This window comes from Natator depressus, chromosome 9 (assembly GCF_965152275.1).
Source record: "Natator depressus isolate rNatDep1 chromosome 9, rNatDep2.hap1, whole genome shotgun sequence".
Lineage (NCBI taxonomy): Eukaryota > Metazoa > Chordata > Testudines > Cheloniidae > Natator > Natator depressus.
In genome coordinates this window covers 88,374,313-88,390,539 of record NC_134242.1, presented here as the reverse complement: position 1 = coordinate 88,390,539, position 16,227 = coordinate 88,374,313, and the positions used below count along the sequence as shown (strand labels likewise).

At 47.6% G+C, this 16,227-nt stretch overlaps 2 protein-coding genes and 1 non-coding gene across 4 annotated transcripts; 1 reads left to right on the top strand and 2 right to left on the bottom strand.

Annotated features, from left to right (window-relative positions):
- The first annotated feature begins 1,952 nt into the window (after positions 1-1,952).
- Positions 1,953-4,241, top strand: SOWAHD (sosondowah ankyrin repeat domain family member D). Of its 2 annotated transcripts, none has more exons than XM_074963175.1 (2): positions 1,953-2,463; positions 2,933-4,241. In XM_074963175.1, exon 2 carries the CDS (start codon positions 3,061-3,063, stop codon positions 4,129-4,131), a length of 1,071 nt encoding a protein of 356 aa, XP_074819276.1. In that variant the 5' UTR covers positions 1,953-2,463; positions 2,933-3,060; the 3' UTR covers positions 4,132-4,241. The 2 variants fall into 2 exon arrangements, with proteins under 2 accessions (XP_074819276.1, XP_074819275.1); XM_074963174.1 differs by having other exon boundaries at positions 2,929-4,241.
- A 7,340-nt stretch (positions 4,242-11,581) lies between these two features.
- RPL39 (ribosomal protein L39) lies at positions 11,582-15,727 on the bottom strand. The gene is made up of 3 exons (XM_074963173.1): positions 15,619-15,727; positions 14,537-14,640; positions 11,582-11,961 (listed from the first exon to the last, which is right to left on the bottom strand). The coding sequence occupies exons 1-3, from the start codon at positions 15,619-15,621 to the stop codon at positions 11,913-11,915; spliced, it is 156 nt and encodes a 51-aa protein (XP_074819274.1). The 5' UTR covers positions 15,622-15,727; the 3' UTR covers positions 11,582-11,912.
- LOC141994288 (small nucleolar RNA SNORA69) lies at positions 12,537-12,668 on the bottom strand. Its single transcript, XR_012641077.1, has one exon. It is a non-coding gene; the product is annotated as a small nucleolar RNA SNORA69 (small nucleolar RNA).
- Positions 15,728-16,227: the final 500 nt, after the last annotated feature.

Below are 16,227 nucleotides of genomic sequence, written 5' to 3'. Positions count from 1 at the left end.
CTGGGCCATGACTAGGGCTCCTACACGCTATCACAACACAAGTAAGTTCTAATAACAGCTACAATGGCTGTTTGGCAGCCCCCGTGAAGTGAGTTTGGTTCATTTCCCAGCAGACGTGTCTCTAACACAAACCTCCAGCACAGTTATTGGGTCCCTTCATCTGCAGTCTCAGTAGAAGTGCAGGGCTGGACTCATCCCTCTAGCCAGGCTGTCCCTCCTTATCAGGGTTGAGACACAGTGTTGGTGCAACGTGTGGGGAAGTGCGCAGCCTACCAACTACTTTACAGCTACAACATTTCTGAGAACTAGAAGTAAAGGCCAATAGAAGGGAGGGACCCCAAAAGGGCTTATTAATTAATAAACCCTTGGCCATGGCCATGATTGGGGCGCCGGAGAGAAGTTTCTCCTGTTGTTAGCTTTTACCTTCCAGAAGTCAGCTGACTCCTGGACTGTCTGAGAGCAGCATGAGTGTGCCACAGCCTGGTCTCATTGTGTATGGCAGGCTCTGAGTCAAGAGCCAGCAGCCTGACGCTGCTGATGGTGTACATCCAGCTCTGCGTTAATCTGGAATTAAAAGGGGCAGTGGCAGCTCTCTGGCGCGTGCATGGCTGCCGGCACTTCTAGCCCCTGGGGGAGGATGAGAGGTTACTGCCAATGGGACACTGTTGGCCACATTCAAGGTCTGCTTAATAAGGAGGCAAATTAACTGTCCCCCCGATTATATGGTTTGGATTGCTGGGGGACTTAAAATGGAAGCTGCAGCCCTCTGAATTTCTTGTGATCTTTTTGCGTGTGCGCATTTATAGCTGGGGGTGTCGCTTTGCTGCACAGAGTGCCAGTCAGAACTTCAAGACAACGAAAGAAATAGGACTCAGGTCCTGCTGCTCCAAAAGCACAAGCCACTAGGACTTGAGTTAGAAGAATCTCCATTAGCTGCCAGGTTTCAGAGTAGCAGCCGTGTTAGTCTGTATTCGCAAAAAGAAAAGGAGGACTTGTGGCACCTTAGAGACGAACCAATTTATTTGAGCATAAGCTTTCGTGATGAAGTGAGCTGTAGCTCACGAAAGCTTATGCTCAAATAAATTGGTTAGTCTCTAAGGGTATGTCTACACTACGGAATAAGGTCGAATTTATAGAAGTCGGTTTTTTAGAAATCGGTTTTATATATTCGAGTGTGTGTGTCCCCACAGAAGTGCATTAAGTGCATTAACTCGGCGGAGTGCTTCCACAGTACCGAGGCTAGAGTCGACTTCCGGAGCGTTGCACTGTGGGTAGCTATCCCACAGTTCCCGCAGTCTCCGCTGCCCATTGGAATTCTGGGTTGAGATCCCAATGCCTGATGGGGCTGAAACATTGTCGCGGGTGGTTCTGGGTACATATCGTCAGTCCCCCCCTTCCCTCCCTCCCTCCGTGAAAGCAAGGGCAGACAATTGTTTCGCGCCTTTTTTCCTGAGTTACCTGTGCGGACGCCATACCACCGCAAGCATGGAGCCCGCTCAGGTAACCGTCACCGTATGTCTCCTGGGTGCTGGCAGACGCGGCACGGCATTGCTACACAGTAGCAGCAACCCATTGCCTTGTGGCAGCAGACGGTACAAGGTGCCACAAGTCCTCCTTTTCTCATTAGCTGCTAGTCAAGCAGTTCTGATTCCATCCCGCAGATGGCGGTCAGTCAATCTTTCTGTCACTCTCACACACACACACACACACACACACACAGAGCATGCCACACTTCATCACAGGGAGTTTCCATGGGAGGGGAAGTAGCTGCCTCACACTGATTTTTAGAGTCTCTTTCAATGGAAGAACGAAGACATCCCCATTTAGAAGCTGCTCAGCACCTCCTAGAAATATTCAGCCTGTAGATTAGCCTAGCCCCTTCTGACCTACAGTTACCTCTAGCTCTTGCAAACGCACACTTCTCTCACTTTCATTCCTGTGCATTGCTAACTCCAGAGATATTGCACCATCCGGCTGTTTATGCTCGAGATGAATCCCTTAAAGTGCCTGGCCCAACTGGTTTTACTTGCAACCCTTCTTTTGGGGCCCACAGGGGTGCCTTCACAGGCTGAAGGCTTTAGGGCTGTGGCCAGTGCGTGTTTTTCTGCTCTCTGGGAAGTGGGTGCATTCGGTTTCACATCACCAATGGCCAAGGCTAATGCCAGGCCCGCAGCAGAAATGAAAAATCACGTGCAGCAGCTTAATCTGTCTCAGTCAAAAAGGAGGACAAAGGTCCTGCCACAGCTTTTACTATGCAGCAAAACTTACCAGTGGCAACCTTCACACAAAGGAACTCGGCAAGGAGCAGGCTGGTGCGTCTGGAGAGGCGTCGAGAACCCACGGGCAGAGGAGGAGGGGCCCTGCTGCTGGCAGCAGCCATCAAAGTGCCCAGCGAGAGGCAGGTTGGGAATACCGCCCACCCAGAGCTCTGTTTCCCCACCCAGCACAGGAGTAATTGGAAAGGTAAGTGGCAGCCGTTCCGGTGAAAAACTCACTGCCTGCTTTCAGCTTGAATGGACTGAGCTCTTTTTTTTTTTTTTTTTTTTGGCTGCTGTTACCACTGATTTGTGTGTAGGAAGGAGGAAGTCAAATGGGTCCCGGATCTGCAGATCCAGCTGGCCAGTGGGTTGTCATGTAGCTATGTTATCATACAAGCCACCAAAATCTGGAGAGGAGAGAAAACACAGCCCCCGTCTGGGGACTTATTGAATCTTAAGAACCAGGGAGCAGGTAGTTTGGAGAGGAGGGGCTGGCAGTGGGGGGGAAATTGCTCTAGCGTCCCTCGGTAAATAAATGGCAGACAGTGAAGTCTTTGAAAATCAGTGATCAGCTGAAGGGTGTGCTGCTGCTTGTAACTTATTTCACAACAAGTGCCTTCCCCCTGAGCACAGAAACTAAATGCTGGTTCCTCTTTGCAACATTTCTAAGGCAGACTCAGGAAGCTCTGCAGCCGGAGAGCTCTAGAGGGGAGCCTGGAGTCAGAGTCTCAACGGGACAGGGAACCACTTCTCCACACCCCAGCAGCACAGAGAGCCTCGACCATGCCTTAAAGGGAGACGGATGTCTCGGGGGGAGCAGATCTTGGGGATGGTGAAGCCTGCAGGAGACGTCATGGCCAGGATGCAGAGGGAAGAGAGTCTGGAGGTACCAAAGGACACTGAGCCACATGTGTTGCCAGAGGCCTCCCTGTCTCAAGCAGAAGCACTTATTGACAGCCAGGCGCCCAACCCCACAGTCCTGGCATTATCATCCTCCTCAGCAGCAGCGGGGAACGTGAATCTCCACCCGTCACACAAGAGGGACCTGATCAGGAACCTGGGCCGGAGTAGTAGAGGTTCTGGTAACTGGGATGTGAGCTCTGATGCGGCCAGGCTCTCCATAGGCCGGGGCAGCGTGCGGCGGAGAGGCCTGAAGGAGGTCCTGCTGCAGAGCAGTGGAGCCGAGGGAGCCATGTGGCTTGCAGCTGCTCAGAAGATAGCCAGCAGCAGCAGCCCTGCTGTGGGGATGCACCAAGAGCTGGAGCAGAGGTTGGAACAGAGCCCTGAGGACTTGTCCTTAGCCCTTGACCCCCTCGAGCATGAGTGGATGCTGACTGTGGCCCAGGGGGACCCTGAGAGCATCATGAGGTTGCTCGACGTGGATCCCAGCTTGCTGAACAGGAGAGATTTTGTGACAGGGTTCACTGCCCTCCACTGGCTGGCCAAGCATGGCCGCCATGAGGCCCTGATCGAGGTGATCACCTGTGCAGAGAAGAATGGCTACCATGCAGATGTCAACATTCCCACGGCCAGTGGTGGGCTGACCCCCCTGCATCTGGCTGCCCTGCAGGGACACGAGATGGTCATCAAGGTGTTGGTGGGAGCCTACGGTGCCAACACGAGCCTCCGGGACCACAGCGGCCACAAAGCCTGGCAGTACCTGAAAGCAGGTGCCTCCAGGGAGCTGAAGGAGCTGTCAGGGGCTTTAGAGGAAGACCTGGCCCAGCTTGGGGTGTGGAACACCAACAACAACTGCAAGTTGTCCAGAGGGGCTGGTGGCTCTGGTGCTGAACAGAGGACCCAGGTGTTCACCAGACTGCCATCCTTCAGGAGCATGTACAGAAAGGCACTTTCATTCTTCCAAAACCTTTAAATTGTCCTTTGTGGCTAAGACTCAGCTTGATGTTGCCTGTGAACTAGTTTTAAAGAGCAGCTTGGTTGGGGCTGGGGATTGGGGAAGGAGACCAGGGGGCTGCAGTTGGGTGGCAAGGGTTGGTACAGGAGACTTGCTGAGCCCGGACTAACCAATGGCCGCTGGTGCACTGAGATTACTCAAGAGCCATTGGCTAAGGCTTCTGAAAACCTGCGCAGGCTTGGGTCTTGCCCATAGATATTTGTGCGCCACTCCCCTGGCAGGCCACTGTTTAGCAATTGTGCACGCATAGCTGGGGGCAGGATTTGCCCTGCAGTAACTATTCTGCTTGTACAATGGAAGTCTCTTATCGAAACATTTCTCCTGCTGCTGAACCTCTCCAGCATGAATGGAGACCCAGAAGTGCAGCCCCTTTACTCAGGTTTTGCATAGTTGGCCAGGGCATGGTCCTAGAAGCAGAGCATCGGGATAAGCAGGCTCCTCTGCTTCGTTTACATTGTTTCCCTGCCTGCTCCAGTGCTGTAACTGAGAACAGCAGTATGGCAAGAGGTGCTAGTTTACCTTTAGTTCTTCTGCTCTCGCTGCTTAGTGTCTCTCTGTCCAAAGGCACAAGTCACAGGATGGAGTGACAGAGGAAGTGGAGCCTTGTGGTTAAACCACAGGACTGGATGGAGAACTTGGAGTCTATTTCTGGCTATGCAAAAGGCTTTTCACATGACTTTGGTCAAGGCACTTCATCTCTCTGTGCCTCAGTTTCTTCTTTTCCAAATGAGGATAATGCCCCGTCCCTACTTCACAGTGAGAGTGTAAGATTAGAGTGATTGCTGTCTGCAGGGTGCTCGGAGGGCCTTGGACAGACAGCTAGCAGCGTGTCATTCCACATTCCACAGTGAGATGTCACAGAGGATTTGGACTTCAGGTGGGGAATAAGCAGCCGCTGAAACTCCAAAAACAAAAATCCTCTTTTCATTAAATGTCTCTGCTAAGGAAGAACACAGAGGAAAAAATACAGAAAACAGGTAATGCCACTAAACTACATGTGCCTTCAAAATGCACTGGAAAGTATCATGTGCATTTCTTTTCCTAGAAGCTATTTGCTGGGTCAAATAAAAGCTTAAGTCCCCAATTTGACTCGGGTGGTGGAGCACGGAGAAAATGGTGGAGTGAGGAGGAGCAGCTTGTTTAAGCAGCTCTGGCACTTCCAAAGGACGGACAGAACGTGGAGAAAAGGTCGGGCGCTAGACATCTTCTCTGCACCTGGGTTTGAAGATTTTAAACTAATAAACGGAGCCCTGGGTGGGAGGGAAAGGGGGCCAGATTAGGTGGAAGTTAGTGTGGGTGGGTTCCATGCAGAGGAAAGGAACTTAGATCAGATTCCTAAAGGAAGGAGGAGCTGGTGACACATTGTTCTGAGAAATGGAAAGAGTACATAGATAAGAACAACAAACAAACTAACGTACAGCGGCATGCGGTGAAGTCACACTCCAGAGAGACAAAGAAGGGAGTGGTTACTAATCCCTCTTTCTAATGTATCACTGCTCAGATTTGTAAGTATTAAAAAGGTAAATCCGATTCTACTCACCTGTCTGAAGTGTATGTTATTTATAGAAAAATGGAACTTTGCCCAACTTGTTTTAAGTTTTGGGGCAGCCTCAGAGTGTCCTGAAATGAACAGCTGCCCCAGCCTCGGTTTCACACAGAATCAGATCTTTTTTAACTGTCCCATTTATTTATTGTGTGGTTCTGCTTTGAGAAATGACTGTAAAATGGCCTTCTGGAGTTTCATGCTCATCTTCTCTAGACTCCATTTATAAGGGAAAATGTTTTCCCTCTAACTACCAGCCCTGGAAATATAAGAGGGGCTCTGAGACTCAAGCTAGTTTCTTTCCTTGCTGCGCATCATCACCAGTAATAAAGATGCTGCAGGCCAAATTAGGCCCACGGTGATACCTGGGCAATAGACTTCAGTGAGATTGCACCGATGTAACTGACCAGGACTATGTAAACAACATATGATGATGTGAGATAGAATCCAGCTGACTCCTAGTTGAGTTGGGACTGCAGGGTTAATAAACATAAAGACTTAGTTTAGCAGTTAGGATACATAACGGACACTGAAAATGGATTTATTTAGGTAAGGCCTGATCTATTCAGTGGCTTTTTTGTACTGCTTTAACTCCATTGGTTTAGAAACGAAGATATAGTACAGGGGAATAAATTATACCAGGAGAAAATGCCTTTATAGCAATATAACTGTGTCCACGCTGGGGGGCTGCACGGATCTAACTAGAACTGTTTCTAAACTGATCTAGTTAAATCAGTATGAATACTCTGTATACATCAGCCCTAAGAAGGCGCCACTTTTCCATAATCCCTTTTCACAGCAGAACTAGATTTTATTTATATTAAATCAGGGATCTCAAACTCAAATCCCCGCGAGGGCCACACGAGGACCAGTACATTGGCCCGAGGGCCGCATCACTGAAACCTTTTCATACAACGATACAAAAGTATAGTCAAAAATGAAAAAAATGAAGAGTAATATAGTATGCTATTAAAAGTCTCTGCTAAGGAAGACTTTAATTAATTAATATTAAAATGTATTAACTTTTTAAAAACTATAATGTGAAGAGGGGTTTTAATAAAATATAAACACCTGTAACTATTCCTTATGTGGTCAGAGGGGAGCTTGGCTCCTATGGTGGGCTGCAGGACGGCCAGTGTGTTTGTGACCCCTGTATTAAATACTGAAACGCAAATGACAATTGAAAAAGTTAGTCCAAAACTGTCTGAAAATCAAATTAAATGATTTCTAGCACAGGGTATCTCTCCTGCAGCTAACAGAAAAACCTGAAGGCATGGGGTTTTCCCATTTTTTCATTGGTCTGAGCCTCGATTCTGCTCCCAGAGAGCTAGCCATTGACTTCAAGGGGAGCAAGAACATGGACCCATTTACTATCAGTGATATTACTACATGCCACCACAGTTGAGCCTTTAAACTGATGCTATAATTACAAGTTCCTGAGAAGAAGAAACTCGTTCAACTTACAATACCCCCATTCCCATTGTTTACAGTGCAGAATCCCACCTCACAGCTAGCAATCCCATGCCCTCTCGCCTCAGCTGCACGTTTTTATACCTACAGAGGAAGAGTCACATTAAAAAATATTTATAAAACAAAATATCCCCACGTATTTTATCAACAGTGCCTTTGACTACTAAACCCGACTAGTCTAATTACTCTGCATTTCACTCGGCACAGATAATGGGAACAGAGTGCTCAGTTCCTACTCCACTTAGGCAAAGATTTCCAAAGTTGCCTAGGGGACTTGGACACCTGATTTCCATTACAATTAGTGGGACTTGGACATCCAAATTCCTTGAGCAGCCTTGAAAACCTCAGCCCTGATTTCCTGGTTCTTGTGCATTAGCACATTTTTGCAAAATCTGGGTTCCCAGGGCTGCGGAGGGACACTTATTTAACTGAGCTATGATTTATGTTGCTATATGCAGAAGAGCCTCAGTCCTAGACCAGAACCCCATTGGGTTAGGCTTGGTATAAACTGGCAGTCCCTGTCCCTAAGAGCTTTCGATCTAACTGAAAAGAGAAAAAAGCAAGCGGCCACTGAAATAATAATCATTTAAAATACAGAAATAGGCCTGTTAGCCAAGATTCTGTGCAAGCTTGTTTTCACCAAACCCCAGTTTGGACCTAACTATGTCTGGACCATTGTCCCTTTAAGGTAGGGTTTGAATCAAAAGGAAGATTCGGTGGAGAAACGTTTTAAAAACAACTATAAGAGTTATTTTCCCAAGGAAAAAGCAGCTCCCTGCTGGAAGTTGCCACTGTCTGAATAAAATAGCACAATAACAGTAGTAGAATCATAGAATTGGAAGGGACCAGTCCAGTCCCCCCATTGAGGGCAGGACTAAGTATTATCTAGACAATTATCTAATAATAGCTGTACAACAAAGCATCAGTTTAACCGATTGCCTGGACCAGCATTGCCACACATACCTTCTGAAAGGATTGTCTAGTGACTGGTTTCATCCCGGCCCTGACCCTCATGATGGGGAGCAACTTTGTCAGCAGCCTATCCTGGTAGGTATAATTGCTTTGATCCCTCCTGCCCAGGTTAAGGAAAGAAAGCAAACAAGAAAGGAGAGGGGTGAGATTGATGGATCTAACAGGGTTGGTTTTCAGCCTTCCTCAGTGCTGTATCTTCTAAACGCCTGCAGCCTCAAACAAGCAGGTCTCTTCCTCAGTGGTTGTACTTGTGGAGAGAGAAAAAATTCAAGATTCACAAAAACTTTTGGATTAAAAAAACAAAACAAAACACGAGGAAAACTTATAAGAGATTCCGGTGGATCAAGCTTTCAGACACAGGGCTCCTGGAGAACCTCTGAGCATGAGAAAGCTCCTTTTAAAAAAATTGGAGTGAGACTACTTGCCGCATGCGGTCTCCAGTTAGATTTGAAGCATTTAAATCATCTTTATTAATGCTTTGTGCTCATCTTCTGTTGCAGACTTATCCTCCCCGCTCAATGATGCAGAAATTAGACTTCTATTACACATCCCCAGGAAGGGCTGCTGGAAGATCAGATATTACTGATGTGTCCTAACCCTGTTACCGAATACTTGCCCAAGGGGTCTCACTAGACATTTTTTGGTGGCCTCAGAGTGCAGCCACCAACTCCTGCCGGTGGCCACCCTGACAATTTTTCCTGAAATACTTAATTAACTTTAGGCAAAACAAATCAATATGTACACAGACACGTCCAAATCATTGTAATTTTTTATGTAGGCTTGTATTGCACTCAATACAAATAATGTACAATTTTGTCTCTATTCGTTACTAAATAATGCTCTTTGTATGTTGTGACAGGGTCGGGCCAGATGGCTACAGGAGAGTAATAGAAGGCAGATATATTAGCCCCAGGTTAAGTAGGTCCCCTTTCCCTGGGTAAGATAACAGGGAAGGTTCCAGAACCTTCTGGAGACAATTAAGATGACAGGCTGATTAGAACACCTGCAGCCGATCAAGAAGCTGCTAGAATCAATTAAGGCAGGCTAATCGGGGCACCTGGGTTTAAAAAGGAGCTCATTTCAGTTTGTGGTGCATGTATAAGAAGCTGGGAGCAAGAGGCGTTAGGAGCTGAGAGTGAGAACGCGGACTGTTGGAGGACTGAGGAGTACAAGCATTATCAGACACAAGGAGGAAGGTCCTATGGTGAGGATAAAGAAGGTGTTGGGAGGAGGCCATGGGGAAGTAGCCCAGGGAGTTGTAGCTGTTGCATAGCTGTTCCAGGAGGCACTCTAGACAGCTGCATTCCACAGGGCCCTGGACTGGAACCCGGAGTAGAGGGCGGGCCCAGGTTCTCCCCAAACCTCCCAACTCTTGGTCAGACACAGGAGGAGTTGACCTGGACTGTGCGTTCATGAAAATGGCCAAACTGAGGGCTGCTGTGAAGCTCCAAGACGAGCAAATTTGCCAATAAGCGCAAGGTAGAGTAGGAACTTTGTCACAACGTTCTTGTCTTTTTTGTTGTTTCTTTGGCTTTTTTTTAAAAAAAGATTTGCTAGCTAGTAAGTCTGTTTCTGTGAAAAATGCTATTTGTACGTTTAACACTGCTTCCCCCCCCCCCAGTCACTGCCCAGGAGGCTGTGGCCACACAAAAAGCCCCAGGTGGCTGCATGCAACCATGGTGGCCCACAATTGAGAAATGCTGCACTAGCCTCACTTGCCTTTGGTAACTAGGATTTCCAAAATGCCTTTGGAGAGAGAGGTAATTGTGCAAGGCCCAACAAGCTGCCGTAAGTAAAATATGTGATCTAGCTCAGTACATGCTGCACCTTCACTGCCTTACTATGAACGCCAGTAAAAAAATCAGCTCCACCTATTTATCTTCTTAAAAATTGACAGTCTCTCTGCTGGTCCCGCAGAGCCTGGTGATAAAGGCTTAGAGCTTCCCCAGGATGTGGTGTGCTGCCACCAGGGAACTGAGTTTCAACTAAACTCCCTTAAAAGGGACAGCAATTGCAGCTCACTCCTCTGCTCCATTCAGCACCAAGCTAGCTTGGTATCTGCCACATCAGTGCACAGAAGTAAAACCAGAGTTATTTTCAGGTAACCAGAATGTATATACCAGACCCAACATGGTGGAGAGCAGGGGATCAAGACAGGTCTCAGTTCCCCCTGACACCCACTCAGTGTGATCTTGAGCAAATCACCTTGCTTTGGAACCGTGTTTCAGTCCCCCCCAAGAAAAATCTTTGTAGATCTTCCCTCTTTGCATGCAAGGTGCCATGTAATTGCATCATCATCTAGTTAAGGGTCACTACTGCAGAATGCAGGTATTACTGATGACTCAACCAATTATATTCCCAAACTCTATTCCTCCCCACCTCCACAGAGCAATCTTCCTAAACAATCAAATTTTTTTTTTTACTATGTTGTAACTAGAAGCATTAATCATTCAATTGTGCCGATAACTGATCAGAAGTGGGAAGAGAGTCTTCAGTGTTTAGATGTCACTTAAAACCCTAACTGGAAAGATTTTCACCTCCAGTCATCCCCAACATCTCTGACCTTTTATACCTCTTCAAAATCTTGTGTGGCTATCCAAATGCAAGTTTCCAAAATTAAATCTGGCTATTTGAGAATAATAAATTGACTCGGCAATGTTTTCCTAATGCATCACTTTTGGATCTGCAACATAAAACGATTTGTGCACCACAGCTGAATGTGAAGAAGTGGCCAGTGCATGTGGATTGCTCTACGCTTCATTTTCACAATATACATTGTTTGTGATTTTGGAGAATATACAACATCCCAGTCACTGCAAAAGAACTTGGGGCCAGATTTTTAAAGATACTTAGGAATCTGAAGATGCAGACAGGTGCTTAAATACCTTTGAAAAATCTGGCCCTTGGTGTACAAAAAGGTTATCAGAATAAAGCAAACCGACTAGGCAGACTGTTAAATAGTAGCAAGATGTCTTAGATAAGATGAATACAGCAATTTATGCGCACTAAGACAATACAGGATGGCATGTCCTGGTAACTTGGGATTTTCCAGTTTGCTTTAGAAGTGTTTGATTATTTTACTTATTCATGTAGAGTCTTTTGCACATTCTACATGAGTGTGACCCTCACTAGTTCAGCCACCTCTCTTTCTCAGTAGAGATTGACATTTTCTTTTAAGTAAGGGCAAGTTCATATTTCTAAATTGCATCCCAACTTTGGTTGTTAATGTATAATTATGGCAAAAGGGTACAAAAGGGAGATACTAGTTTGGTCTGCTTGTTTCAAATAGTACAGGTAAGAGACTGGGATGGCAGGATCTTCTCATACACACTGGTAAATGCTCACATTAATTTCAGTCTTTATTCTCCAGATTACCCACCCGTCTCAAGTAACGCATGTAATAAATTCAGCTAGAATCATTCATTCAAAGGATCAATAATGCTTATTATTTATTAACAAACCTGCAAACTGGCAATACAAATTAAGTCAATATATTTGAGCACAGAAATAAAGAACACTAATTGAACAGAGTCTTCATTTTTCAGTTATAATATTCCAAAGAGTCTATTAAAGTTATCTTTCAAGACTACAGTTTGGTATGGTTTTGTTTTTAGCGGTGCGGGGGGAGAGAGGGAAGAACAACAAGATTCAACACTCCAAAATGGGTCAGTGGTGGTTTTTGTAGCAATGGGTATTTCAGGACTTGGGGCAGGAGAGACGCATGTGTCATTAGAGTTCCCATTAGAGCAGCTCTTTACAAGCCCAGCTTGGTCCTTCTCCAATGTCTCCTTTTAGAGTTGTACCTAAAACAAAAGCAGCACCACTTAATAAGCAAGGCACACTTGACAGTCTGTAACACAGACCACAATAACAGTCAGAATGAACCCACTAGTAAGGAGCTGGAATCTCTTGTAAAGGTTTAGTTGGGAATTTGTCAATTAATTATGGTAAAAGAAAATTACTTCATATTCTTTTTTAAACTATTTTCCATAGGTACTTGCTTTCCTTTTTCACTAGGTATATGAACCCGTATTGGTGTAATAATATCAGCAGCTTTAAATAAAGGTGAAAGTTCCCAGAAGCAAACTTACCTAGAGACAGCAGCACTGAGCATGGACATACACTGTGCCACTTTTAGAAGAGAAGACAGTCACAGATAGCCTAGAATTCATGAGTTCAAGTGCTGGCAGTAAAGAACTGGCTAGCTCTTAAAACATCACAAGTACCATTTTTACCAGAAGAAAACATTCACATTCCCAACAGAAGTGGAATCCGAGAACACAAGAGCAGTGCATTGCAGCATGGAAAAGCACTTTCCCAGGGAAATCCACTAAAGCAGTCATTCAAAACCTGCGTAATTGAAGATTATAAATGTCATACTTGTACGTGTTAATGATTAGTGGTTTCACCAATGCATAGGTGAAATCAAAGGCAATATTAACAGAGTTACTCTCAGCAGGAAAATGGCAGTACTCCCACAGAATGAAGCACTGTAATTGCAGCCTGCTTTATCAAATACTTTGGGCAGAAAACTCTTGCTTTTGGTGCACTAAGTGTTGGAAGACAAAAATAATTAAAATTATGCACTTTAGTAATACTAATGCTCAATATGCCTAGAACACAGCTAGATAGCTATCATCCCCCTTTTACAAATGGGTAAACCGAGGCACAGAGCAAAATGACTTTCCTAAAAACAGAGAGCAAATTAGCTGTAGTGACAACAATAGAACCTAGCAATCCTGACTCCCAGCCTCCTAGTTTAACCACTAGCTACTCAGAGAAAAAAGGGGATCCAGCAGTGGAAAGAATAAAAGTAAAATAAAGAAATATACATATATAAATGAACTGAAGGGAGTTTTTCCTGCAAGAGCTCTGTACTTCACCTGCAGCACCTGACAATATAAATAAACCTAAGGCACTTTAAGAAATGCCCACCAAGTGTTGTAGTTTAAGTTTTATTTATAATAAAGGTTAAGATTTTGTCACAGTTATTTTTAGTAAAAGTCACAATGAGGTTATGGGCAATTTTAGGGGGGCTGCCCTTAATTCTGCACTGCCTTCAGAGCTGGGTGGCCAGAGAGTGGCGGCGGGTGGCCAGGCGCCCAGCTCTGAAGGCAGCGCCCAGCCAGCAGCAGTGCAGAAGTAAGGGTGGCAATACCATGCCATGCCACCCATCTGCACGGCTGCCTTCAGAGATGGGCAGCCAGAGAGTGGCGGCTGCTGACTGAGGCCCCAGCTCTGCAAGCAGCAGTGCAGAAGTAAGGGTGGCAATGCCATACCATGCCATCCTTACTTCTGCATTGCTGCTGGCGCTGCTCTGCCTTCAACCGCCGCTCTCCAGCTGCCCAGCTCTGAAGGCAGTGCCGCTACCAGCAACTAGTAAGAAGTAAGGGTAGCAGAACCGCAACCTCCCTCCCCCACAACTCCTTTTTGGATCAGGACCCCTACAATTACAACACTGTCAAATTTCAGATTTAAATAGCTGAAATCATGAAATTTATGATTTTTTAAATCCTATGACCGTGAATTTGAACAAAAATTCACAGGAGCCCATGACCTGTGACTTTACTAAAAAATAACCGCAGGGCTGGGGAGCTCCCCGCAGGGCTGGGGGGCTCACAAACCTGGCTTCAGTGGCCGCAGCCACTGGGGGAATCGGGGCAGCACACAGCCCCAGCTCCAAGGGGTGGTGGAGTGCGCATGGCCCCAGCCGACGCCGTGGGGTGTGCGCGTGCACACACGTTCGCACAGTCCTGGCTCCAACAGCAGCCATAGGAGAGGGACACACAATCCCAGCTCCAGCTGAAGAAGTCACAGATGTCTGGTGAAACTGGTAAATGTCATGGAATCTGTGACTGACGTGACCTCCATGACTAAACTGTATCCTTATTTATAATCTAGCCCAAGCAAGTACCAACATGCAATAAAGGTGGACAAAATCAAGTACAATATTTCAGCCTACATATGCATTCTGGTAATGATTTGTGGTTACAAATCCTCCAAATGTTATGTATTAGCCCATCACCATACACAGACCTTCAGTGAAGGAAATTCTTTAGTAGTAAGATTCCCCAGACACTGTATTCCAGGAACAGGGGATGGATGCCGAGGGTAATCACAGATGGTTTTTCCTCACAACACATCCATGAGTACAAGACTCTTCGATCCACCTGCCACTACTCATAACGTAAATGGAGCTTGTATAACTAGGGGCTTTGGTCAGTACATCTGTGTCAGTAACGGATCTTCCCATTCCCAAGCAACACACAAGCTATCTGTGCCAGCAGAAGTGTGTAATGCAGACATGGGTCTATATATATTTTTTGATCAGGTGTGGCAGCAAGCTGTGAACTCTCAGAAAGCAATAGCTGTTTTTACCTGATCTTATTGCCAGTTTTCATGCGTATCCACTGTGGGATGGGCCGGTTCTGTTTTTGCTTCTTGGCAAGGAATCGCTTGATCTTGAAGGTCTTGTGGGACGACTGAGAATGAAAAGATAAAGGGAAGATAGTAGAGACACTCTCCCCTATAAGAAGTTGCATTCAGAGACCTCCCTACAGATGCCGCTTGAGCCCGTGAGAACTTGCCTACACATAGAAGTATCAGTGGTAACAAAACTAAAGGGGCAAGGTTAAACAGATTGAGGTAAACTGGTGCAACTGTGTGCATAGGGACACGCTGCATCAGTTTCTCCCTATTCAAAGCTACACTGGTTTAGTTAAACAGATTTAATCTCACACTTAAACTAGTGCAACCAGGCCTGACAAATATGGAGCTAACTGTGACCTCAGAGAGAGGGAGCAGCAGTACTTAAAGGGCTAAGTGGGACACAACAACCTGCATCCCCTCCAGAGTTCAGTGGGCATCACAAACAGTAAAGACCACAAATCCTGTCTCCAATGCCAACGCTACCAAATATCCCGGGGGACGGGGGGGCCTCTGTACAGGACAGGGAGCGCTCAACCCCCCCCCCTGCCTCCCAGGGATCAAGGCCACGTGTTAGCCTAGTGCTCCTCCACCAGGCAGCCTCCTTCCCCTACTGAGCGGGGGGGGGGGGGGGGGGGGCTCCGCATGGCCCAGCCCTGGGTCCCAATCCCCGCAACAGCGGGGTGCAGGACGGCACCGAGGGACAGGAGCGCGCCCAGGACACGGTGTGACAGCACCGGGCCCCAGGCCCTGGGGCGCTGCGGGCGGGACAGTCCCTCCCAACCCCCGCCGGGGGCCTCGCTCGCTGGCCTGAGCCTCCCGCCAGGAAGCCGCTCGGGCGATTCGTGGCTGGCCCGGCTAGGCGCTGAGCCGGGAAAGGGGCGGCTCCTGTCCCAGACGCCCCCCGCCCTCTGCGCCTGTCCCACCCCCCGATTCCACGCGGGGAGAGCCGGCGGGGGGAGCCCGCAGACCCGGGCCCCGGTGCCGGGCGCGGATCAGCCCGCGCAGCAGCGGATGGGGCTGGATTGTCTCACCATGGTGCGGAGCGACGAACCGGTCACCACAATGGCGGCGCAGGGAAGGAACGGGCGGGGCTAGAGAGCAAGGGGTGATGGGGAGGCGGCCGCAGGAACAGCGACACCCAGCGCCTCCCCGGCGCCGCTGCAGCCTCGTGCCCCGCCCTCACGCTCACTCACTCACTTCATTTTTGTGGAAATGAAAAAAGCGAGACATTCGCAGTTTTTAGAAAGTTTGCCTTACACAGTTGCCATTCCACTGTGAGCTTCTCAGGGCAGGGGCTGCGTCTTTGCTGCTGGCACAGGACTTGTGTGGGATCAGCTCTTCCCAGCTAGGCAAGGTCGGACACACCAGTATTTGGAGGGGCAGACTTACGCCTCGTCTACACGGGCAAGTTACAGCGCAGTGAAGCAGCGTTCTGCGCCGTAACTCCCGAGGTGTGCACACTGCCAAGCCACGTAGTGCGCAGAAACCGCACGCTTGCCGTGTTAGAGCTTACTGTGCCGGTGGAGACACCCGGGTCGATTACAGCGCTGCAATTGGCCCCTGGCAGGTGTCCCACAATGCCTCTTCTCGCCTCTCTGGTCATCGGTTTGAACTCTACTGCCCGGCCCTCAGGTGACCAA

What these genes read in the sequence shown, in the direction of transcription:
- RPL39 (XM_074963173.1), bottom strand. An exon ending in AAAACTGGCAATAAGATCAG is followed by an intron (nt 11,962 to 14,536) that starts GTAAAAACAGCT and finishes CTTTTGTTTTAG; the next exon opens with GTACAACTCTAAAAGGAGAC.
- SOWAHD (XM_074963175.1), top strand. Translation starts at nt 3,061, where the DNA reads ATGTCTCGGGGGGAGCAGATCTTGGGGATGGTGAAGCCTGCAGGAGAC.